The 24,870-nt window shown below is 47.7% G+C and overlaps 2 protein-coding genes across 5 annotated transcripts; both read right to left on the bottom strand.

Moving 5' to 3' along the window:
* Positions 1-714: 714 nt before the first annotated feature.
* Cmtm3 (CKLF like MARVEL transmembrane domain containing 3) lies at positions 715-10,576 on the bottom strand. 4 transcript variants are annotated; one of them, XM_028884369.2, is made up of 6 exons: positions 10,440-10,576; positions 9,305-9,519; positions 6,431-6,586; positions 5,437-5,532; positions 4,920-5,043; positions 715-3,442 (listed from the first exon to the last, which is right to left on the bottom strand). In XM_028884369.2, the coding sequence occupies exons 2-6, from the start codon at positions 9,449-9,451 to the stop codon at positions 3,408-3,410; spliced, it is 558 nt and encodes a 185-aa protein (XP_028740202.1). In that variant the 5' UTR covers positions 9,452-9,519; positions 10,440-10,576; the 3' UTR covers positions 715-3,407. The 4 variants fall into 4 exon arrangements, with proteins under 4 accessions (XP_028740202.1, XP_028740203.1, XP_037062066.1 ...); XM_028884370.2 differs by lacking the exon at positions 10,440-10,576 and adding an exon at positions 10,188-10,381; XM_037206171.1 differs by lacking the exon at positions 10,440-10,576 and adding an exon at positions 9,809-9,851.
* Positions 10,577-15,757: 5,181 nt separating this feature from the next.
* On the bottom strand, positions 15,758-23,756 carry LOC114703554 (CKLF-like MARVEL transmembrane domain-containing protein 2A). The gene is made up of 4 exons (XM_028884390.2): positions 23,226-23,756; positions 22,966-23,124; positions 16,620-16,721; positions 15,758-16,052 (listed from the first exon to the last, which is right to left on the bottom strand). The coding sequence occupies exons 1-4, from the start codon at positions 23,361-23,363 to the stop codon at positions 15,975-15,977; spliced, it is 477 nt and encodes a 158-aa protein (XP_028740223.1). The 5' UTR covers positions 23,364-23,756; the 3' UTR covers positions 15,758-15,974.
* Between the last annotated feature and the right edge of the window lie 1,114 nt (positions 23,757-24,870).

Genomic DNA, 24,870 nt, shown 5'->3' with positions numbered 1-24,870 from the left:
CTGCCTCGAAAAACCAAAATAAATAAATAAATAAAGATAAAAAAATTAAAACAGCCACCTCACCTTGCCAATTCCTCAGGTGATCCTGGTTCCTCAGACTGGATGCCTCTCAGCTGAACTGTGCCGCTCAAAGCCTAAAAGCTTAACCAGCCAAATGCTTCTAGTTTCTGGTCCTCACACCTTGTATACCTTTCTGTTTCTGCCATCACTCCCTGGGATTAAAGGTGTGAGTCACCATGCCTGGCACTTTCCAATGTGGCCTTGAACTCACAGAGATCAGACGGAATTTCTGCCTCTGGAGTGCTAGGATTAAAGGTGTGAGTGCCACCATTTTCTAACCTCTGTATCTAGTGGCTGTCTTGTTCTCTGACCAGAGATAAGTTTATTAGGGTGCACAATATTTTGGGGAACACAATACCACACACAAGGGAGTGAAGCTGTCTGTGTATGTTGAAGTTTATAGGAGTTTAGGAACCCATGGCAGAAACACTAAGCTATTTATTACAGTCTGTGTGGTTTTTTTTTTAAGTAGGCAATTCTGTCTTTGTATATTTTATGATAAATAATCACTTCACCTTTGGTGCCTTCCATGTGTCACATAAGCACTCTTGTCAATCATGGGATGGGGGGGGTATACATTTAGTTAAAACAGATACACTATTTTTGTAGCATGATTGTGTCCTCTCAATATTGCTTTCCACAATATTGGTCTTGAAATTTGGGCTATTTTCCTCTTAAACTTCCTATGTATTTTTCAAAGTCAAACTCCCACCCATCGCACTGTGTTCTGCTGGTTAGGTCTGAGAGGCAGAGGACATTTCTAGAAAAAGTTATGTCCCTGTAATTCTATTTGACATCACTCAACTGTTGGTTAGGACTGGGGGAGCTGCTGCTCGCCAACAGGAAGAAGGAAGTGGTCTCATTTCTTCAAGTTCTGTCTGTGCCCCTGCCTTCCTGTTCACTGGGTCTGACAGGAAGAGCTTGCATTTGGCTCCTTGCCCTCCTACCCTAGCCAGTCTCCGACTGTTCTCTGGCTGTCTCCTAGGATAGGCAAAGTGCCACTGCTTCCCAGCAGCACCTCAGACTTGCTCTGGGACTCACCCCATTTGGATTCCAGGTAGGGTTGTAGATGGCCCTGGTGGGTAGCCTTCGTTATGGGTAGCTGGAATGCAGTAGCTTCCCTGCTGTGGCGGGGCTGGATAAAGCCAGGGCACGGTGACCCAGCCACTCATTCTGCTTTCCTGGCCCTGCACTTTGGAGTTGTCTGGTACGGATTCTCTGAGATATTAACTTGTAGCTCTTTGTCTTTGTCCTCTTGTCAAAAGTCAAAACATGTAATTCTGTGAAAAAAAAAAAGTCATCAGGTGGCCGAATGACAGCTTTCTGCCAGGATGGGCCACTGACACTTCATTTAACTAATGGCACAATGTTAATAGTTACCACGTTTTGTTTCTGTAGTCTGGTAGTCTTGGCTGGCCTTGAACTTGTAGCAATCGCCCTGCCCCTTTCTCCTCAATGCTGGGACACAGGAGTGTGCTGCCATGCCCAGCTCAAGTTTTTTTTTTTTTGGCGGTTTATAGACATGGATGTGGGCATTCCAAGGTGAAGGCTGTTGAGTAGACTGATTTGGGTGGTTTGCAGTAGTGAGTTTTGCCTCCTGGCTCATCTGACATGGCTACCATGGGTAGGCCTCCCTCACTCTAGGTCTGACTCCTGTGCTTGAAATGAGGGGTGTGGGGGCCCTGTGGCATTTGCTCCCATTGATTTGCCCCAGATGGCAGACAAAGCCTCACACTGCCCTCAGCCTCCCCACTTTCTCCTTTGAAGGACCAACTTTTCATGGTACTTGTCGTGATTGTTTTCATAGTGTTCAAATCTGTATTTTTGTATGTAGAGGGAAATAATTTTCTCAACACTAATCACTAATGAATACTGTATTGTCATGAAGGAGTTCTTGTTTAATAAATGGACATATAAAAATGTTTTAGTCTCTTCTTTCTCCCCAAAGGCTTTAGACCCCACTTCTGCAACAAGCTTGCTCTGTGGAGGTGACATGGTGCCACAGTCAACAGGCTGTAACCAGACTGTACAACAAGTACCAGTTTGCCAGGCTTCAGGGCATTGCACAGCCTCTCTGCCTCTGACTACCCATGCGTTTCAGTGTGTGTTCAGTGACAATGAGCAGAATGCTGTGCTGCTTTCCATGTGCTTGGGCCTGAGCACTGACCAGGGTCCTCGTAGCAGCTGCTCATGAAGCCCCAGGTTTTGACTGTCAGGACACCATCCTAACCAGGGTGTCTGCTTACCCTTTACTGCCTTGACTGTAGGACTGGGTAAAAGATGCTAACCTGATGTCCAGCAGAGATAAGTACTGCCTGGCCACTGACGTCAGCCATCAGGACTCACAGTGCCTGCTTGTGTTGAAATGGGCAGTTACTGTGGGCAGCTCGTGGATTTCTCAGTCAGGCACACTCTGAACAGGTAGTCAGTTTGTTTTAATCCATTGTGGCATTCTTTTAGGGAGGGGATTCACATGCAAGGTAGGAAGGTTACAAATGCCCAAGACATGGGCCCAGAACTCGGGCTCATTCATGGGGCCTCTTGGGTCATAGAAAATGCCATTTGTTACTTCACTTTTGAATAAAAAAAAAAAATTACAAAAAAGTTAGAAAACATCAAAGACATACACAGGATCAGCCCCCAGGTGAACACAGAGAAGGCCCATGTCACCAGTGGACCTGCCCAGGTGTCCAAAGGCAGCACATTGTCTTAGCAACCCCAGGAGGAGAGGGCTTGACTGGGCCCGCCCAGCCACTGTGACTTTGTCACTGCCTCTGCAGTTGGCTCCCTGTCCGCTAGCCCTGGAAAGCTGGTCTTTGGGCTCTTTTCTGGAAAGGTCTCAGACCCACAATGTAAGACTTCTCCCTGCTTCACAGTGAGGAGGGGACTCCTTGAACAAAGATTCCTGAAAGTCATCTCAACAAAGTGCAGGTGTGAACAGGAGCACTCCATGCAGAGCCCACTGGGGCTGGGTGGGTCACCCTGCTGTGGTTTCTGTCTGTCCCTGTAAGTGAAGGACAGCCCTGCCCCACCCTGTGCTGCCACATGAACTGCAGTGACTGGCTCCATGTGACGCATCTGCTTCTGTGGGGCACTGAGGTGAAAAGGCTCAAGGTCTTTAGGACTGAAACAGGAGAACGTAGGCTATTCAAAGTGCCCTCATGTGCTAGCTCAGCAGGCAAAGCCAGCACAGCCAGTTTGGAGTGTGAGGCTCAGGAGCGTCATCTCGAGAGACTGGCTCCTTGGTCTGCTCTCCCATGGGCATCCACTGCCATGCTCCTGTAGCCGCATCAGGACGGTATGGGTGGGAGGCCTAAGTGCTCCAGTTGCCAGGCGCAGACAGGCCTTCAGTCAGAGTCCGAGTCCGAGTTGGAATCATCTTCTGGAAGGAAAGTAGAGGATGCTGGCAACGGTGCCTGGAGCATGGGATAGGAGGCGGCGCCAGCAGACTGCCAGCAGGAGCTCTGGGCCCAACCTCTCCCATCTTAGCGGCAGGCTGGGCCCTGGAGCACAAGGGCATACAGAGCAGGCACTTCTCAGCCCAAAGCTCAGATGCTTCCTCCCCAGGGCGTCCAGGCATGCCCAAGATGTCCACTCTCACCTGAGGATGCTGGAATTGTATACCTGCACCTCTTTCTCTACCCTCATTCAGCAACTAATTTGTCCCTGAACTAAAATACATTAGAAAATGGGCAATCTTTTTGTTTGTTTATAAAGCTATTTTATGGGTTTAGTTCTTTATATATTATTCTATATTGTGAAACGAATATAAAGCATTTTATCATGTTAAAGTCAATTAGTGATATAATTTTAAAGGCTCCTGGAATCTTACTGTTAAAGATTATTCTGTAGAACCTCCTAGAACCTCATGCCTCATAAGGCAATTCACTAGTGCCTGACCCTAGCACTGGTGGCTGTGTTTTGATGCTCGTCACCTCCCTCTCCAAGCCCTGGTTCTTCTCCCTCATCCATTAGCCAGGGTTGTATAAGTAGGACAAGTTTGCCGTAGTCATATCTAACATAAAGGCCAAGAATACTTTTGCTGCAAAAACAATTGTTTTATATTAGAACAACACAAAATATTCAAAATGCATGTCTCCATGGACATTTATGCTCTGATCCCTGAGCTGGCTGACCAGCATTTGCTGTAGGTCCCAAAGACTAGAAGACAACATCCAGGAGCATTTTAACCTGTTCGCCACAGACCAGGGATGAGTTTGGAGTGGCATACATTTTTAGCAGAGGGACAGTGTTTGGGAATCCCAATGGGAAGCTGGTGGCCCCTAAACCTAACCAACGAGGTTCTACTTCATACATTTGGTACTCAATGGGGAGGATTCTACAGCTAAGACCAGCCCTGAGAGCAACTGTCTGTCTAGTCACAGCACTGCTGGCCAGCTCCAGAGAAGTACCTGGCACTTTCTTTGGAAAAAAAGATCCAAACAAGCCAGGTAAGGGTTGCTATGAGTTTGAGACCTGCCTGGGCTATGAAGTGAGTTAGTTCTATGCCAGTTTGAGTTACACAGGTCCTGTTTCAAAAACAAAACATCCAAACAAAAACCAAGCCACACTGTGCCTGTGTTTGCCTAGGTACTGTGGGCTTCCAAACAGGAAAGAAGAAAGGGGAAGGAGGGTCTAGTGGGTTGGTCCCAGATGGATTGACATCCTGACTAGCTGCCCTGGGGACATTAGGGTGTCCTGCAGGACCAGAGGTCCAGACATACACTCACTTTACCTTCCTGCTAGTTTGTAAAACATTTCCCACTTCCTTCAGCCTCAGACTAACCAAGTATCCCCAAGGAAGGACAGATCTATCCTAAAAGTGATCATCAAGGTTCTTCAGAAACCATGCCACTCACCTCCTTCTGTCCTGTGGGCTGTGGTCTCGTTCACAGAGTCTCCTTGCTTGAGGAATTTGGCCACTTCATTAAAGATCAGGTAGAAGTCAATTGCAAACACAATGGTGGCAAAAAAGCCAAAAACCTGTGGGATACATACATGGCATATGGCAGGGACCATGGACAGGATGGATGGAAACATGAGGACTCTGGGTTCATGGACCAGGAGACTGGGCATATGCAAGCAACACTGACAAAATGGCCCCACCAGGACTGATGGGCCGGCACAGCCTTTCTGAGTTATGGCAGATCGAGGAGATGGGCTGTGGGCCTGGTGGACACAACCTCTCAACTCAGGACAGACTAAATTTTGAATTAGACTGGAAATGGCAGAGACGCACATAGGGACCCAGAGCCTAAGCAGGGGCAGGACATGCCCAGGCCCCACTGTAGAAGTGGGTGCCAAGAGGGATGACCCGGAGCATCAGGGAAGGGGCGCTGCTGGGTATGTCCCCCAGGGGGTAGGGCAGCCACTCACTCCAGCTGCTTTGTAAGCCCCGTCTGAGTATTTGGCGACAGCAGTGATGGAGATGACGAAGTAGATGAGGGCAGCAGTGACACAGCGCAGGAAGTCCTGAGGAGAGAGGGACATGTCCACACTGTTCTGACCTCCCACAATGTGGCTGGCAGAGCTTGGGGACCCAACACTCTCAGCCCTAGCACCCGTGGAGTCCCTGTCCTGGCTCCACCTGCATGCCCTGGCCCTGATCTATTCCTCGTGTGTCTTGTTCTGCAGGCCTCCAGCAGCTTATACTGCCCCATTCCTGGTCCCGCTGGATTTTTTCTGCCTTGTGGGTAGCAAATAGGATGTATACTATGTTACAGCTGGCTCTGCAGCTTGGCAAAAATGGGAAGTGGAGAAAGTCTAGCTTTCCAAGAGGCTTGGCTTTGCCACAGTGAGATCCATTTATGATCATAGTCTCTGCTTAGTCCTCAAGGTGGGGCTGCAATGAGGGCAACTATCACCAGGTAGTTGGATGCTGGAGATAAATTCTAGAGAGCAGAGTTCAAGCCTAGCCTCTGCTGCCTATTTTCTATGATGCATTTTATCCATTAAAGGGCACTCTCTTGGGACTGTCAGGCCTCAGGTGATCAAACAAGGGGACTGTTAGACCCTCTGGTGATCAAACAAGTCCAGGTGCCAGATGACTAGAATCTAGGAAGTCCCACAAGTCCTCAGTTACCCCACCCTGCCGCAAATGGCTTGAATGCCTGTGGCTGAGGCACATTCCTCCTCCAAGATCAGAACAACAGCTCCACCTGGTGGTCAGAAGCCTTCTTTGGTTGCCCAACTTCACAGACCAACCAGCTCAGGAGGTCTTAACCACTTGCATCAAGTCCCACCATCCCAGTGTTGCTGGGTGAGCAGGGGTGGAAGTGTGAGGGTCCTGATTTAAAACTGCCCGCTACTGTTAAAGACAGCAGGGCTGAATTGTAGAACCCAGATTCTTCAGGTGATCCCCGATCCTTACCATCATGGGCCAGCACAGGCCCTGCCATTTGTCATTCAGCTGCATGGCATCAGCAAAGAGGAAGTAAACAGCCAACAGAAACTCCAGCAGAGGTACCGTAAGGAAGGCAGATGCCGAGGCCGCCACATAGCAGACGAAGGTAATGAATGAAAGACCCTGTGGAAGAGCAAAGAGTCGAACCCTCTTGCCACCCTCCAGTCCAGGACCCCTGCTAGTACCTCATCTTGAAACCCTCCACCTCCCCCGACTCACCCCACAGGCCACCTTGTGGAGCTTCTCAACTCCTTTCCTGGCTCTACAATCCATCACACCCAACAAGGCTGTGTCCACAAGAGGGCAGGCTGGAGCTAAAAGCTACTGCTTTCAAAAAGTCACACCTAACACCGAAGATGTGTACTTTTCACGAGAACCCTAACTTCCTTTAATGAGGACACGCATGCTGAAGTGGTTGAAGTTGAAATGTACTGATATCTGCAATTGAGTGTGAATGTGTAAAAACACAAGGGAGGTTGATGGACGCAGGTGATAAAGCAGGCAGAGCAGTGTTAGCCACTGTACATTCAGGTGGTGGGTGCAGGGGTATTAATGTAGATCTTTTGACACTCTTGTGCATCTGCAAATCTTCATTTAAAAAAAAAAAACTATGTATGAGGCTAGAGATACAATGTAGCTCTGCTGGAAAATTTCTTGCCTAGTACACACAAAGCTCTGGGTTCGATCCCAAGCACTGCATAAACCAGGCTTGGTACATGCCTAAGATCCTTGAACTTGGGGGGGGGCGTGTAGGCAGGAAGATCAGAGGTTCAAAGTCATCCTCAGCTTTATATATATAAAGTTTTAAGCAGCCTGGGGTCCATAAAACCCCATCTCAACAAAATTCTAACTCCCTAGGAGACAACATTGACTCTGGGTCCCTGCTGTACCATTCAGATAGTGTGTATGAAAGGCGGGGCTAGCTGTACTCTGTCTACAGAAGCCTGGCCCACGAAGCTGTAGTGTGGAAGATGCTCAGGTCGCTGGCTAGTCCTGCAGTCTTTGTGCATGGCAGGGGAACAAGATAAAGGTGCTAGATCAGAGGCTTTTGAAGCTCAATTCTTGCTCATTCTTCCTAAGACTTCTAGACTTCTCTGCTCCTCAGCACCGCTCATGTGCCACTCAGCCTGTCTTTAAAAGGAGCAGCTAATAGGAGGGTATCACAATCCGTACTTAGGGCAGTAAAGGTCTTCACCTTCCTTGGCGTATATCTACCACTATGGCTGGGTTTGAGCCTGTCCATGGCTCAGTAGTGTTAAGGGGCCCAGAAGGGAAACTCGGATGTCCCATAGGAAGTACTATGGCTGCTTCAGACAAACAAACTGATCTCAGGAACCCCACTCCCACCCCTTTCCCTGAACATGCCATGCGGGAAGCTGAGCTTCCCTTGGGCAAACAGGAAACAAGGCTTAGAGAAAGGCTTTTTGAGATTGTCGGCTCATCAGCCCCCACTGTATTTCCTTCCCAAAGGTTGCTCTTATGTCTCTCCTCTTTCTGTTTTCATTCCTCCCTTCAATTAAGTCTGACTGGTGACACTCCTGCCCCACACACATAACACACCTTGAGTCCTGGTTTCTCATTCCCCCATTCTTGGTGGCCACTTCCCCTAGGTTCTTATCCATGTCAGACTTCCTACTTGCATGGGACCGAGGGAGGAAGGACTGGGAGAGGCCTCTGTACCCTGTGAGCTTACTCCTTACCCTTCTTATTTCCCTAGGCCTGGATTTCTGGCACATAGCTAGGCCAAGGACATCTTGTGAATTCTGGCTGGCACTCACCCCTTCTCCATGAAGGGGTACTGGGTAGAATAGGACTGAAGCCTCCTCAATGCCCTGTGATTCAAAGACACCCCCACCCCCACGGCTTCCAGAGATGGTCAGTCTAAGAGTGGGCTCTAGGACTGCTTGATACCTCACTTAGAAACAAAGTATTGGATTCTACTAGTGACCTCAGGTTGATGCCTCCTCCATGTATCCTGGGGTACAAGGGAAAAGTCCTACGGCGGAAACCCTCCCATCTATTCTCAGGACCCCTCAATTGAGTCATCTGTCAAATTTCCTAGATGCAGTTAAAGGCACTTTCGGTTTCCCTCATGCCCCCACCCCCCTTAAGTGGGACAGATCGGATATCACGTTGCTAGGGAAGATCAGATATCAAGTTGCTAGGGATCTAAGCAACAAGTGGCTGTTGCCATGGGTTGTTTCCTCCTTCCATTGTCCTTCCTCCCGCCCCTCTCACCATCTCCATAGGCCCCATGCCAGTTCCCGCCCCACACGCGATGAAGCGGGAGTGCTGGGAGGACAAAGGAGACATTCCTAGTCGGGTGGGGACGAGGGGGAAGGAGGAAGGAGCGTGGTTGGGGAGGGAGGAAGAAGGGGATGAAGTCACCCCGCTGGCTCTCCACCCTGGGACAGCAATCTGCCTGCACCTTCACTACGCAGCCCCGGCCTCACCCACTCCCAGGGGGCTCGTCCCACTCCGCAGGATCCGCACCCCACGGGTGGCCGGGTCTCACCCAGGGAGGTGGGAGGGTGTGCAGAACGGGAGGTCAAGGCTTGAAGGAGCCATGGGAGCGCAGGGCGGAAGCGCTCGAGGTCACACAGCGGCCAGGCCACGGCGGCAGCAGCGACCAGGTCCCCAAACCCGAGTCCTCAGGTCCCTTTCGAGGGCCTCTCAGGCTGGAGAAGCCAGGAAGACCACGGCTCCGGCCTGACTTTGACTTGCACTCAGCTAGAGAGAAGTCGTCGCAAGTTTGGGGGCGGTGGCCCAACTTTGCGCGCCTCTTCTGGGCTGGGGGTGCGGAGACCCGGCTTCGGGCACCCGGGGAGCCCGCGCACTCACCGACTCGGCCAGCAGGAGGCGGCCTTTGAGCGAGCAGAGGAAGGCGCGCGCGGGCAGCAGGGCGCGGAGCCCGGGCACTGTCCTGCCACTTCGGGGGCGGTTCGCGGACTCCGGATCGGGCTCCGGATCTGCGTCGGGGGGCCACATAGCGGCGCTCTTTGTCGAGCTCGGGCCTCACTGCCTCACCCAATGTCCTGGAGGGAAGCGGAAACCCGCTGTGCGGAAGGAGAAAAAGTGGAGTTAAACTAGGCCGGGGACTCATCCTCCGCTGCCCCGCCTCCACCACTTTCAATCCTCCCCCACTCATCTCCACCCACAACTGCCCCTCGGACCCTGCCCCGCCCGTCCCCCCGCCCTCCATTCTCCAACCACCCCTACAAAGTCACTGGGACGATGTCCTACCCATCCCTCCTCCCCTATCTTCCCATTCCCATCCCTGCCTCCCCCACTGCCCCTCTGACTCTACCCGGCCCATAACCCGCCCCCAATCCTCCCTCTTTAGACCTAGTCCAGTCTATTTCTCCCCGCCTTCCATCCTTTCACTTCCACCCTCTGCCCCTCACTACCCCTAGGATCCTCCCCCGTCCGGTCCTTCCATTCTCAGTTCTCCCTCGGACTCTGCCGCGCCCACTTCCCCATCCGTTGACACCCCTACCCCCGCACCACACTGCCTCTCCGACCATCCATAGCCCTTTATCCTCCAATCACCCCCCCATTCTCCTCCTCCCTCCCCCCCCATTCCCGTCCTTCTCCCTGTCTCCCACATCCTCCTTTACCCGGCCCCACCTATCTCCTGCCCCATTCTCCCACCCCTTTCTACGCTGCCTTCTAGGGCCTACCTCCCCATCTCCCCCACTCCGCCCTGCCCCCTTGGAGTCTGTACCCAGGTCCTGCCAGTTCTCTCCGACCCCAACAGCCGGGTCTGCTTTGTGCTGCCTGCTGGCCTGGAGTCTTCTAGTATTGTTTGTCTCCTCACCCCATCCGGCGGACACAGACCCACTCATTACCTCCCTTGAGCGCTCTGGAGCGCGACTACCTGTCCCTGCTTGGCGCCTCTGCTCTCTGTGTAAGCTTCAACTAACTTTCTGCTACACCTTCCAGGAGCCTAGACATCTCTAGGGTAGGGACCCTCTACCTGGTCCTCTCCTGGCTCGGCTCTAACCAAGCTGTCAGCTCTTGCAGGGTCCTTCCCCACTCTCAGCTCCTCTCGGAGTTTCTCCGGTACTTCCCCAGCCACCCTCCCGCTGGTCCTTGGCTAGCCCATCTTCCTTCTTCTCTGCGGGCTCGGAGTTTCCCCGCCCCAGCCGTTTCCCTGGCCACACTCAGGTTCTCAGCCTCTCCTCTTTCCGGGCCTTTTTTTTTGTTAGCTGCTCCAGGCTTGGGTTCTTCCTGCGCTGGACTAACCGGAGATCTGGAAATTGTCCTGATCCTCCCTCAGTGTTAGCCCACTACCAAGGCTATCTTGCCACCACTAAGTCCCACACTCCAGATCCCTGAATTGTTGTGGGGCTCTTTAAGAGGCCTCTGCTTTCTTCCTTGTCAGCCGGACATGCTTAAATCACTAATCACGCTCACTTCCAAGGCCCCCTCAAGCAAACTGATGCTCCCTCTTCCACAGGGCCCTTTGTACATCTGTCCCTTCTGACGATGGGGGTGTGTGTGCACCTTCATACTCTTGTGTCTAGGTGCTGGTAGAGACCAGGGGTAGTCTCTTATTTTTTGAGACAATCTCTCACTGAACTTGGAGCGCATGGGATTTCCACAAGACTTACCTTACCTGGCCAATGAGCCCCAGATGTTCTGTTTCTGCCCTTCCAGAACTTGTATTACCACTGTATGTGGGAGCCAACTCAGATGCAGCTGAGGTCCTCATGCAGGAAGCTCATTATTGTATGATCGTCTTTCCGGCTTCCACTTCTACCGTCTTACCTGGTGAAGGTTTTCTCCACACCGATGGTAAGGCAGTGTGATTTCTTCAGGAAGACATTTCTACATTCCCTTGTCCATTCAGAAGCAGTGCAAGAAAGGCAGGATGTGAGGAAGCCCCTGTGCTTGGGGTAAGGGGCAGGCTGCACCAGGTAGCCCTGAACAGGATGAATCCTGGCAGCGCTGGAGAGAGGCTCAGCTGTTAAGAGGACTGGCGACTCTTCAAAGGCTCAGTTCCCAGCACCCACATGGTAGCTCACAACTATCTGTATCAGCTCCAGGTCAAGAAGTGGCCCAGGACCTCCTTCTGGCCTCTTTGGATGCCTCATAGCATGGTACCCTCATAACCATGCAGACAAAACACACATTAAAATAAAAAAGAAAATAAAAATAGGGCTCGGTAGTTAAAGGCTAGGCTCATAACCCAAAAATTAAATAACTAAAAATAAAAAGGAGTCCTGGGACTTGCTGGCTGGTTTAGAGAATAGCCAAGTGGCATTAAAAAGAAAAGAGGACATTGATCGGAGACTGGGGCAGGACTTGGGAGGATGAGACCCTGGTACCCAGTTTTCACTCACAGTACCCAAGGAGGACATGGCAGGGTTCTAAGAGACCCACTTCTGATCTGTATTGGGAAAAACATGGCTGGCTATAAATTGAAACTCAATAATAAAGAAATGGACCAGAGATTCGACAGGTAACTTACCAGAGGAGAATGTTGAATAACTTAGCACATTGGAAAGGGAATGGGTGGGGGCTGGAGAGTTAGTTCAGCTGTTAGGAGTGATTGCAGCTCAATATTGATAACTAGAATTCCAATTCCAGTAGCCATGGGACAAGCCAGGCATTTCTCCTGGTATTTTTAACTCCAGATCTGAGGTGGATAGAAACAGGGAGGTCACTAGGCCTTATTGGGTTCCAGCCTAGGGAAGAAACTGATATCCCTACATTCAGGGAGAGACTCTATCTTAAAGAATAGGCAGGGAGTGATATAGGAGAACACTTGAGGCCCCCTTCTGGCCTCCACATGCAGAGGCACACACACATACTGCGAAGGTCCAAGGAAATGCTGAAGGAAGACCCCAGACTCAAATAGTATGTAAAAGCAAAAAGTGTTTTATTAATATTCTAGCAAACATATGGGGTTGTTCACTTGTACAAAATGACGACGACCCTGAGAGGAGCGTGTAAGCTCTTTTGAAGCACAGCTAAGGGGAGTTTTAGGGACAGTTAGGTCATCTCATACATAATTGGTTAAGCAAGCACCATTACGTTAGTATATTTTTAATTGGCTGAGATTTAGTCTTATCATTTTTGGACATATTTGTATAAGCTTGGGCAAGTAAAGACATGATTTACAAGGGGGCTGCTGGATTTGTCCTTGAGACATTGTGAGGCTGGCTCAGGCCTTGTCTTTGAATGTAAGGGCCTTGTGGATAAATGGCCCTTTGTTGGAGAGACACCTATTTTGTCCTTTTCAGAGAACTGAAACCTAAACTCAGCTGTGAGACTTGGAGAGCTTAACCCCTTCAATACGTGTGCCACACTCACACATACACATAGGTATGGATACAGAAAAATAGAAAATAAGCAGCTCAAACTCAACATCTGAATCAAAAATGTCTCCCATGGGCTCATATTTTGAACAATGAGTCCCTAGCTTGTGACACTATTTTGAAGACTGTGAAGCCTTTAAGAGCCTGGAGCATGGTTGGAAGTAGATCACCAGGGGCAGTTCTTTGAAAGTTGTGTATAACCCTTTGATTTTGAATGCCGTGAGCTCCTGCTGCCATGGCTTCGCTGTGATGGAATGAAACCTCTCTGGAACCTGAACCAAACAAACTTTCCCTCCTTTAAGTTGGTTTTGTCAAGTATTTTGGTTGCAGGGATGTAAAAATGTGATTAAGCATAAAGGCATGCAATGAGACACTAAAACTGCCTGCTGAAATGGCCTAAAGGGGAGTGTGGGGGGGGGGCGACACTACCAAGTACAGAAGAACATGGGGAGCAACTGGAATTGTACCAAAAAGGAGAGAGACATCCATCAGAGTTTCTTTTTCTTTCTTTTTTTTCTTTTTAAAAATTTGCATGTGTATGTATATGGGGTATGCATGCATGGATGTGGGTACATGTGTGTACATTCATCTCATGACATCAAGAGCTTTCCTTAGTTATTCACCTTATCCACTGAGGCAGGGTCTCTTACTTGAACTCGGTAGGAGTTCTTTTCTACTACTGTGATAAGACACTGTGACCAAGGCACCTTATAGAAGAGTTGATTTGGGGCTTGTGGTTTCAGACGGTGTCCTAGTCAGTGTTCTATTGCTGTGAAGAGACAAGGCGACCAAGGTAACTCTTATTTAATTGGGGGCTTGCTTAGAGTTCAGAGGGTGAGCCCATGATCAGTATGGCAGCAGGCAGGCAGACATGGGGCTGAGAATTTACATCCTGATCTACAGGCAAGCAGAGAGAGGTGAGGGGTGGTTGGGTGGGAGACTGTCTCTGCTGTGGACTTTTGAGACCTCAAAAAAGCTCACCCCCAGTGACACTTCATCCTTCCCAAAGAATTCCACTCACTAGGGACTTAATGTTCAGACACAGAAGCCTATGGAGGGCTATTTTTATTCAAACCTCCACAGAGGGTTAGAATTTGTGATGGTGGAGTGGAGGTAGCCAGTGACAGGCAGCAAGGGCAGCAGGTGAGAGCTCACATCTGGAACCACAAGGAGGAGGCAGAGAGTGCCCTGGAGATGGAATGAGTCTTTTGAAACCTCAAAACCCACCTCTGTGGCATACCTCCTCATCCTTCCCAAACAGTTCCACTAACAGAGGACTAAGTATTCAAATGTGTGAGCCCATGGGGTCCATTCTTATTCAAACTACCTGGAAGTCTGGCTATCCCCTGTGAAGGAGACCCCTTGCACAGCAGGGCCTCCCTTCCGGACCCTGGATCAGGCACAAACCACACCGAGACACTTGTTTTCACAAAGAGCTCCTTTATTAGGCAGGGAAGAGAAGTTAAAGTGCCTGCTTTCTGACTCAGGCAGAAAAACAGCAGCAAATGAACTTGCAGGTGTAATTTTTCAGAGGAGAATAAGGGGAGGTCTGTGTTAGAATGGGCTAGGATGCGGTAGTGTATTATGATTGGGCATGTTAATTACAAGGACCAAAGGAAGCTTTTGATTTCTGAACTTCAGTATTTTGATAGCTAGACCTTGGCAGCCAGCCTTAGGAGGAGGAAGTGGCCAAATGAGGAAATAGACTTTGGTGGCTAGCTTTAAGAATGTTATCTAAGTTTTTAGCCAGGCAGAGGGAATGGGAGAGAAGGGCAAGGCTGGCCAGAGCCACAGGCTCTCGTGGCCTAGTGTCCCTTCACCTTGCATATGCTACATCCCTTTGATCTTGGTGTCTGACTCCCTGTTAACTCTATACTGAGTTCTCTTTGTTCCTCATGGTCACTGCAGTGCAATTGCCCCTAGTTAACTTCTTGTTCTCTTTCTGAAATAGGTGGAGGCTTCCATAGAAGCAACCTCCACTTAGCTACAATGAAATATAAATGAGCATGTGTGAAAAGACAATAGGACCTTAGGCGTGGTCCTCAAGGGCAGTTGGCCTGATGGCACTCCCTCTTGTCTGGCTAGTTTGGTGATCTCACACCTAGTCTTAAGCTCTCTTATTCATCCTCCCCTGTGTCTCAGGCTCTGCTATTTTAGCCCTGACTTTTCCATTGAACCCAGGCTTTGGTTTTCACTGTAACATATGTGAACAACTTGCAGTTTTCACCATGGGCCTTTCCCATGAGAGTTCCTACATTAGTGTATGTCCTTCTTTTATACCTGGCTTCTTTTGCTTAATCTGTGAGGGTCACTCACGTTATTCTCTCAGCTGGTAATTCTTTATACTCCACTTTTGTGAAGGAAGCATAGTCTTTTGGAACATTGGCATCTTTCTAGGTTTTTGTCTGTTTGGAATATTCTAGGATACTATTACTCTTGGCTGGATACTCAGGAGAAGCATTCATGGTTGCCCAGAAAAACAGCATGGGCAACTGTTGATGCCTTTAACCAAGAGCCATCTCTCCCACCCCCCGAGCTTTCTTTCTATAAAGAAAACGCCTCTTCAAAACTCAGCCTTGGCCTGTGGATTCCCCTTTTTGAGTTCCTGAGACAAGGACCTGGAACTAACTCCTGTGTTGTGATCGCCTGAGATGAAGAAGTGTGAGGAAGTCTGCTGTGCACTCCCAAGAACACCATTAGCTCCTTTCTCCGTTTCACTCTTAGGACTCCAGGCTTCTACTTACACATCTCCTTCCTTGGATGTCTGCTGGAGTCTTCCCTCTTCCCTCAGGAGGATGAAACCCTTTCAGGGTGGGTAGAACCTCTAGTGCAGTGGTTCTCAACCTGTGGGTCGTGACCCCTCTGGGGCCTTTCCCTTAGCACCGAAATTTCCAGGAGTTTCTGTGGGATGAAGAGCACCGGACAAATGGTGTCCAACTTTTAGTACAAAATCCATTTAAAGAGAAATTTTCTTTCCAAGAGGTGTTTATTGATGGAAAAGAAAAGTAGGCTAGAAAGCCGAGAAGGGGAGGGTGTGGAAAGCTGGCTGCCATTCCTGACCGCGGGTGTCTCCCTCCAGTCACATCTTCTGGTCCTGTTTGTCCTCCATTTCATCCCTCTCCTTCTTCTCCCTCTCTCTTTGCTTTGCCTACTCTCCTCTATGATAGTCGTCTCCAGAGGTCAGTTGGTCACTTATTGCTTCTGAAGTATTTAAATTGAAGACATATGTCGATAAAAGCAAAAAATGCGGCAATTGCCATAAGAGCCTAGGGAAACAAGTGGATCTTCATTATTTTGACTATCCACCTAGAAGGCAGGCACAGATTCCATCTTGGTCTCTCATCAGAGATGATGCACAGGGTACCCCTAAACACCTCGATCCTAGACCCTCCTTCAGTAGCCCTACCTGGTTTCATGCCCAGTGTCCCCATCATCTTTCTTTTTCCTTTCTTTTCACATACACGAGAGTCAAAGGTGACTTGGCTGCCTTCGTAGACACCATGTTTAAAAATGTGTCTTCTGCATTAGAAACATTTACCAACTTCTTAAATTTGCTTTGACCCCAAGCTTTCTTTGTTTGAGAAAGGGTCTCATGAACCCCAGGCTGGCCTTGAACTTACTATTGTGCCAAGGATAGCTTTGGACTTGGATCCTCTGCCTCTACCTCCTGAGTGCCAACATTGTAGGTAGGCATGAGGTACTACAGTAGGTTTTTGCAATGCCATAGACCAGGCTAGACCAGTACTCTATAGACTCAGCAGCAACCTAGCCCACGATCCCAGGATTTTTGTGACAGTGATTTAGGAAACCCAAGCTCAGCAGAAACACCTTACCATAGCAGTTATATAGGGCTCTTGGAACACTCGTTTAGTCTTCAAAGAAAAAGCAATGCCACCTCCGAGGAACACGCAGGAGAAGAGGTTGTTGAAGATTTCCTGAAAGTGGGAGAGATAAGCTGGTCTTAGACAGCTGTGCCCCATGCACCCCAGAAACAACAGAGTATCCTCCATGTAACCATGTTCAAATGCCCCCCTCCACCCCGATAATTTAAAATATACAAAGGCAAATATGTTTCTGGCCAAGCAGATCAACCAGTGGCTCCCTGCTGGCCTCTGTGAGTGGAGCACACAGTCCAAACTTAACTGCTGTCTGCCCAGGTGAGCCACAGATACCATCTTGCCTAAAACACCTATCAGTAGTCATGTAAATACATGCATAGGCTACTTGATGGTATCTCTGTTCGGTACTTCCCCTCATCATTTCTGTACTCTCCTCTCTGTGAGAGCTTCCGTGAGCAGTATTGCTGCTGCCAGGAGGTCCTTGCTCTCTGACGTGTAACTCTGGGAGCCTTGCCGCTCCCTCTACACCCAGCCCTGCCCTACCCCCTGGACCACCTTCCTTGATTGCTTCCTCCTTCATCATTTTTTTCTTTTCATTCCTCGGGGATTTGGTCTTCCTTTACCATATACAAGCTTTCTTCTCCCAACACAGAATAAAACCAACCAAAATTCTATGTATTTGTGCCCCCTGTCCCATTTTCTATTAATTGTGTTTTATCTTAGAGTGTCCAAATTTTAAACTGTTTTTAATTTTAGTGGGATGTACAATCTCTCCTGCCAATATTCCTAGGTACTCTCATTGAATGTTCTGTCCAACTTTCTTTTACAAAAAGGTTTGCTTATTTTTATTTTATGTGTATGGGTGTGTTGTCTGCATGCATGTAGTCATACCAAATGAGCGTAGTGCCTGAGAAGCCAGAGAGGGCATTGAACTCCCTGGAGTTACAGCAGCTTGTGAGCTGCTTGGGTGCTGGGAACCCAACCTGGATCCTCTGCGGGAGCAGCCAGTGCTCTTAACTGCTTAGCCAACTCACCAGCTGCTGTTTTAATGCTACCTCTGTCATATACAAGTTGCAGTATGTGTATAAGTCTGAATTCTCTGATCTATTCCCACGTTAGTACACTATTATAAAATACAATAGGCTGGGTGGCTTAAACAACAGATGTTTATCCTCTCAGAGTTCTGGGTCTGGAAGGACCAAGAGCAAGGTCCTAGAGCACTCTCCCTGGCTGGAGACAACGGCCCTTCCCTCTCTACCTTCATATGACCTTTCATATGACCTGTCTCTTCCTGGAATGATACTCATCGTTTTGGATCAGGGTCCCAACCTTAAGTTTTCTGTTTATTTTTAGTTGCTTCCTCAAGGGCCCCATCTCAGAATATAAATCCAGGGAGGACACAAACATTCCATTTGTAACAATTCCAATAGTTAATCCACGATCTAGCGACCACATCTTAGGGTAGATCTGGTATCTGGTTAGGAAAATCCATTCTTGTAGTTCTTTTCATTTTTCCAAAGATATTATTTATGTTTTTTTTACTAGCTCATATTAGTTATACACAATGATGGACTCATATTTTATTTAGTAATCTATTTATTTATAATTTATTTGTATTGGTGTTTTTCCTGCATGTATGTCTGTGTGAGGTTGTCAGATCTTGGAGTTACAGACAGTTGATAACTGCCACATAGGTGATGGGAATTGAACCTGGTTCCTCTGGAAGAACAGTCAGTGCTCTCAACCACTGAGCCATCTCTCCAGCTTCCCCATTATATTTTTATACATGTATATAAAGTAATCAACCACATTACCTCCCTTTCCCTGTCACCTTCTCTTTGTCTGTCTCCCCACTTTGGCTACTACTCAACTTCTTTCCAACTAACCCACCTCCTTCCTCTTGTTACAATGCATTTGGCATCCTAGGACACTCCGTTGCATGTACTATGTATACATATTCCTCTCTGAACAATGCACCTAACAACCTGTAAGCAACCTGGGACCCCCACCTGCATCAAACTCCTAGTGGAGTAAGTTTCTCCTTCCCTTAATGACTTGGACAATTTCTACCCCAATTTATTCAGTACTGTGGAGGGGGATATGGAAAGTAGGAGTGCTGATCTGGCCTAAACTGTTTTTGGGTGCATGTGCAATAAGCTAAAACTGTGTTTTCAGGAAAACTTTTAGGAAGAATCCCCTATTTACCATCTTATGACTATGCATATTTGGAGTTGCATATGATTAAAATCAGATGCATTATGGGAAGGATATGAGCAAGGGCTTATATAGTCCAAGCCTATTAGTCTTAATAGAGAACCACCCAAATTACACCCTTTGTAAGCAAACTCCTCCCCCACTTGAACCCCATAAAGGAAGTCAGCAAACAACAACTAAAGGAGGCCCCAAGCAATAACTGGGGCCCTTGATTACCTTCACTTGGGTAGCTGCTGTCAGTTTTGACTGTGTATCTGCCTGTTCAATGGCTGCACTTTGAACAGAGATTACTGCTTACTTTGCAGTCTCTGTGGGCTTGAATAGGAGGCTAAGAAGCCAAAAACACCTTGCCAGACCTCCACCACCAGTACCAGTATAGCCTAACCTGGCCTCAAACTTGCTATGTAGCTGAGGCTGGTTTTGAACTTCTGATCTCTTGCCTCAACCTTCCAAGTGTTAGAACAGAGGTGTATGTTACCACATCTGGTGGTAGATGCTTCATTTATTTTCAGTCATATCTTAGCATATGGATTTGAACCTGAATTCTTTAGCTGTCTGATAAGTTAAAATGTCCAATGCCCTCTTACTATTATTCAGCAGTTTCTTTCTTTATTAAACATTCTCATGGCCAGTGATGGTGGCACATGTCTTTAATCCCAGCACTCAGAAGGCAGAGGCAGATTTCTTGAGCTCAAGGCCAGCCTGGTCTACAGAGTGAGTTCCAGGACAGCCAGGACTACACCATGAAACCCTGTCTTGAAAACCAAAAATAAAAACCCAACAAAAAGACAAACAAAACAACCAAACATTCTCTTGGTTGCTCTAGGTTACAAGTAAGATTTCTGAAATGTTTGTTGCCAGTTTTTCCCCAGTTTAACCATTGCTACTGTGGAGGGACAAAGTTTTGGGGTTCTATATCATGCCATATTTAGATGATGTCAGTTTCATTAAATGTAGAAAGTTCTTGGTTTTGATCACTTTAAATGTTTCTTCTCCAGTCTCTTGTATGGAACTCTGATTTTGTATTCTGTGGCTCATCTTCTCCTTCATATTCCTTCTGTTTATCTTTCCAGGCTCGTTCTAGCTATTTCTCCTGTACCTGTGAACTCCTTCATTTTCTCTTTAGTTGTGTCAGATCTGCTCACTCGTTCTGTATATGTATTCATTTGTATTTATTTTATATGCATGAGTGTTTTGCCTGCATGTGTATATGTGTATCACATGTGTGTAGGTGAGTGGAGGCCAGAGGAGGGTCAGATCCTCTGAAAGTCAAGTCACAGGAGGCCAAAAGTCACCTGATATGGCTGCTGGGAACTGAACCCAGGTCCTCTGTAAGAGCAACAAGTATTCTTAACTACTGAACAAATTCTCTAGAGACATTCCAACTCTCTCAACAACTTTTTGTTTAGACAAGGTCTTGCTTTGTCTCAGGCTGTCCTCAAACTCACTCTGTAGTACAGGCTGGCCTTGAACTCTTGAGCCTCCTTCCTCAGCCTCCTGAGTGCTGGGATGACAGATTGTGCTACCACACTGGACCCTGATCTGTTTTTAACTCATCTGTTTACATTTTTATTTCAAGAATTATATTTTCTATTATAGACATTAAACTATGCACTTTAAAAATTGTTTATTCTGTCCCTATAGTCTTTTTGTTGCTGTTTGTTTTTCAATACAAAGTTTCTCTATGCAGCCCTGGCTGTCCTGGAACTTGACTCTGTAGTCTAGGCTGGTCTCCAACTCAGACATCTGCCTGCCTCTGCCTCCCAAGTGCTGGGATCAAAGGTCTGTGCCATCACTGCCCAGTGTTATAGTCTTATTTTTATCTGCAATCATTTAAATGGCATTGATTATGTTCTCACATCACAGTTCATGTATGGTCTCTGAGTCTCAGGATTCCATTCTTCCAACTTGTTTCATATATTTAACTTTTGACACCAAATTTTTGCTATGAGTTCAGGATGGCCTTGAAATCAGTTTTCCTGTTTTGGCTTTTGAGTGTTAAGATTATTGACATATCCTATGGAAACATGGACCATGTGTGCCAATTTTTGATTCTTAGTTTGGAGAATTTTTAAAAGACCAAGTGTATCACAATTCACATGCTTTGGCTGTGGTTCTGCATTTATTTCTGTTATGAGTTCATAGGATGTAATTAGAACATCATCAGCCCAAGGCATGTGTTTTCTAGACTCTGGGCAGCAAAAAATTCAGATTCCAAATCTATGCAAGGGAAAGCTCTTAGCTTTCCCATTCTCAAAGAAAACCCAGGCCACCTATGCCCACTCCCAAGAGTCAAGTACAGATTAATGTTTCTTGCTTCTTTGTGTTGGCAATGTGTGTATGTCTTCCATCTTTCCTCTATGGATGCAGTATTCTCCAGGTGCTGGCTTGATTTCTTAGGCCTCTGCTTGGCTTTGGCTTAAGGCCTTGTGCTGGGTAGCTTTACATCCATTTGACATGAACTAGATTCAACAGAGAGGAGGGAGCCCAATTGAGAAAATGTCTCCAAAGATCCAGCTTGGGGGCATTTTCTTAATTAGTGATTGATGGGAGAGGTCCAGCCCATTATGGGTGATACCATCCCTGGGCTGGTGGTCCTGGGTTCTATAAGAAAGCAGGCTGAGCAAAGCATGGGGAGCAAGACAGAAGCAGCATTCCTCCATGGCATCTGCATCATGTCCTGTCTCCAGGTCCCTGTCGGGCTTAAGTTCTTATCCTGACTTCCCTTGATGATGAACTGTGATGTAAAAGTATAAACTGAATAAATTCTTTCCTCCTCAAGTAGCTTTGGTCATGATGTTTTGTCTCAGCAATAAAAACCTAAGCTAAAACAAGCCTCATCTCTTGTCTTGAGATTATTTGAAAATCCATATCTCAAGTTCCTAAAATGGTACTTCATGAGTCACTCCCAACAATCTACAGCTTGTATTGTCACTACTCCTGTTTTCCATCTCGAGAACCTTTGGATCCTATCTCTATTCCTTCCCTCTTCTTCCCCCTTCTCCTCCCTCCATTCCTTCCTCTCTCCCTCACTCCCTACTTTCTTCCCTCATTTCTCTTCCTTCCTTCTTTCCAGCTAGGCTATTTAGTAAAAGCAACATTGGTTACATTTCCATCACTACGTTTAGGTTAAGTAGAGGAGGATTGACTTTCATGGTTTGGTGGACGTTATTTTACTGGATCTTTTCAGTCCCTTCCCTGGACACATAGTCTCCATCTTTTTGTCTTCTGTGCATTCTGTTTTCATTTAGGTTCCATCTCCTTCTCTCCTGTACTTGACTTCATGAGGACTGATGGATCCCTGGACACTAACAGCTTTTAACAAGAGGGCAGATAGGTAGGTGATCACAGCTATCAGAAGCATTAAGTTTTGATCTTTTTTTTTTTTTTCTTTCTTGCAATTTACTAGTTGAGTTGAGTTGAAGGGCAGGTTATTTGACTTTTGGCAATTCACTTGCTGGTTTGTAAGGGTAATGAAATGGAGAAACAGAGGTCTCTAGAGGTGGGTAATGAACAAAGGGAGCTGGAAGCTGAGGTGTTAATTGGCTATGAGGAAGTTAGGTGGGTACACTTGGTGATTCCACTGAGTGAAGTGAGGGAATTTGAGTCATGAACCCTAAGACACAATGGCAAGAAATTTACATTAGTTCAATCTCCCTACAGATTGTTACAGATGCTGAGGTACAGATAAGGGACTAACTAGAGGAATGGATGCTTGAGTGACTTACCAAGCTCAGCCTCACCCCATTGGATGACTATTTCAGGTTGACCATGCTTCTGAAACATTCTTTATTTTCGTCAGAGACCTGATATTGTTTTAGTCATGCTTGAAATTTGCTTCACTTTACCTTACTGGTTTATGCAGAGTTTGATTTTCTCTTTTGAATCCTGGAATGATATTCCAATGAGATGTATGCCAGCAAAAGCATTAGCAGAAATGGCTGGTTGTTACAGCCTTCCCTATTTGTGAGTCTAGCACCCAACACAGGTTTGGGGAACATTTTTCTGCCTGGCTTCCCCTCTACAACCCAGCTTCCCAGCCTGAGCACTGGTAGAGGAGGCAAGGTTGTCTTTTTCCAAGTGCTAGAATGTGACTGGCACCAACTTTCCTACAGTCTTTACGTACAGCGACAGGCCAGAAGATGAAGGGCATGTATCTGTTGATGGCGAAGGTGTAAAGGAACATGAAGAAAGCGAAGATGGATATTTCCATAGTGAGGACCAGGATCAGGATGGGGTTTGTGGCCACTTTTTCAAAGAAGTGTAGTCCAGCAACCAGGCAGGCCTAGGTGGAAAAATACATACATCTGAGCTGCTGCAAGGACTCTCCCCGACTTCTGAAGCCCTCTCCTCCACAGACACCCCTAGAATTCCAATCTAGCTTACCACACTCACGATCTTGACCACGGCGTGTCCCCCGAGCCAGAACTCTTTATTGCTGTCTTTGAATTCCCACTTGTAGCGTTTAAACCCCTTTCGTGTGCCCTCCTTGGACTGTGCTTTGGGCTGGCCAGGCACTGCCATGGTTAGCAGTAGTTCTCAATTTCTCGAGGCTCTGACTTGCCTGCAGTCCTTGAACAGGCCCAGCTCAAGAGAGAGCCTGGTGTCTTCAGACCTGTTCAAGGGCGGCGCTCAACTGACCGCTGGGACTGCAGAATTCTAACGCTTATGGTTGGTCAGCACGAGCACCTCATCTCGTGGACCAGCAGGATTGCCTCGACCCTGGCAGAGGCCTGAAATTCCCACCCTCCATGCAGCAACTTGCGCTAAGCCCCACTGGCTCTAGTGAGGCCTTCCGTGAAAAGAAGTCCCAGGTGTGTGGCTGTTGCTCCCTGGGGTCCTGGCCCTCCCGACCTCCTGGGACAACCTTGTGGAGGAGTGGGAGGGGTAACGCGACTTTTAGACAAGGCCACACGAGGAAGCAGAAGTGTTGCCGACTTAACAGCCCTGTCTTTATGGTCTCACACACACGTGGGCTTGGGAGCTCATGACGGCCTGGAGGGAGTGATTATACGTGGAGTCCCTGCTAAATGCTGGGAAGGGCTAGGTGATTTCAGCATAGCTTCTGACTCAGTGGGGCGGTGGAGGCTTAGTTTACATTCCCAGGGCTTTTTTCCATGTTATTCATGTTCTTGATGACCAATAATACATCGATGAAACACAAGATTGCTGCTGAGAGGCACAGGATCTGTCAGATATAAGACGGGTGGGAAGTAATGGTCAGATTACTTTACAACTAGCACAGCGTCCATCTCTCATTCCTATTCCTATCTGAGGAGGTCAAGAGCTGCAACAGTCCCTCCTGGCTACTGTAGGTCCGGTTTGTCTTTCCAAGAGAAAGGGAAACATTGGAGTTTGCTGCCCACAGTGGCCTGATCCTATGACTTGCTACTATGACAGTAGTTCCCAACATGTGGGTTGTGACCCCATGGACTTAGTGACCCTTTCACAGGGGTCGCCTAAGACGAGTGGAAAACACAGATATTTACATATGATTCCTAGCAATAGCTAAATTACAGTTACAAAGTAGCATTGGAAATGATTGTAGGGTTGGTGTCAGCACAACATGAGGAACTGTGTTAAAGAGTTGCAGCACTAAGTAGGTTGAAAGCCAATGCATTAGATAATGACCTTGGAGGTTCTGAGTTGAGTGCTTGGCAGAGTTGAGCCTGAGTGGTGAACGGTCTGGAGCTCTCTGAGGAGGGGACAGGTTTGAGATTCAGAAAATGCACCTGCAGTTACTATGAGATGAAGGGAGAGTGAACCTGGATAAGGCAGGAAGACATGGAGGTGGGCTGATGCCAGTACAGGCAAGAAGAAACGAAGGAGGGGGTGTGGGGGACCATGGCAGTACATAACTCAATTGATGAGTTGCCAGATTGGTACCAGGGATGGTAGCACCAGGTATTCCAGCCCTGGATGTTTCTCTTTGTGGGCTACCTGATGACAGATTCTTAGTAGGCCTTGTTGCAGCCCTGTGTGAGTTTCTCAGTGGTGAGGGCTTTGTTTCTTGTGCCCAATTCTAGCTTGG

The sequence above is a fragment of the Peromyscus leucopus genome, chromosome 5, assembly GCF_004664715.2.
Source record: "Peromyscus leucopus breed LL Stock chromosome 5, UCI_PerLeu_2.1, whole genome shotgun sequence".
NCBI lineage: Eukaryota > Metazoa > Chordata > Mammalia > Rodentia > Cricetidae > Peromyscus > Peromyscus leucopus.
This window is presented reverse-complemented; position numbering and strand designations above follow the sequence as displayed.

What these genes read in the sequence shown, in the direction of transcription:
- Cmtm3 (XM_028884369.2), bottom strand. Translation starts at nt 9,451, where the DNA reads ATGTGGCCCCCCGACGCAGATCCGGAGCCCGATCCGGAGTCCGCGAAC. An exon ending in GCCTCCTGCTGGCCGAGTCG is followed by an intron (nt 6,587 to 9,304) that starts GTGAGTGCGCGG and finishes GCTCTTCCACAG; the next exon opens with GGTCTTTCATTCATTACCTT. An exon ending in GGGCTTACAAAGCAGCTGGA is followed by an intron (nt 5,044 to 5,436) that starts GTGAGTGGCTGC and finishes TGTATCCCACAG; the next exon opens with GTTTTTGGCTTTTTTGCCAC.
- LOC114703554 (XM_028884390.2), bottom strand. Translation starts at nt 23,363, where the DNA reads ATGGCAGTGCCTGGCCAGCCCAAAGCACAGTCCAAGGAGGGCACACGA. An exon ending in TGGTCAAGATCGTGAGTGTG is followed by an intron (nt 23,125 to 23,225) that starts GTAAGCTAGATT and finishes TTTTCCACCTAG; the next exon opens with GCCTGCCTGGTTGCTGGACT. An exon ending in TCATCTTCTGGCCTGTCGCT is followed by an intron (nt 16,722 to 22,965) that starts GTACGTAAAGAC and finishes TCCCACTTTCAG; the next exon opens with GAAATCTTCAACAACCTCTT.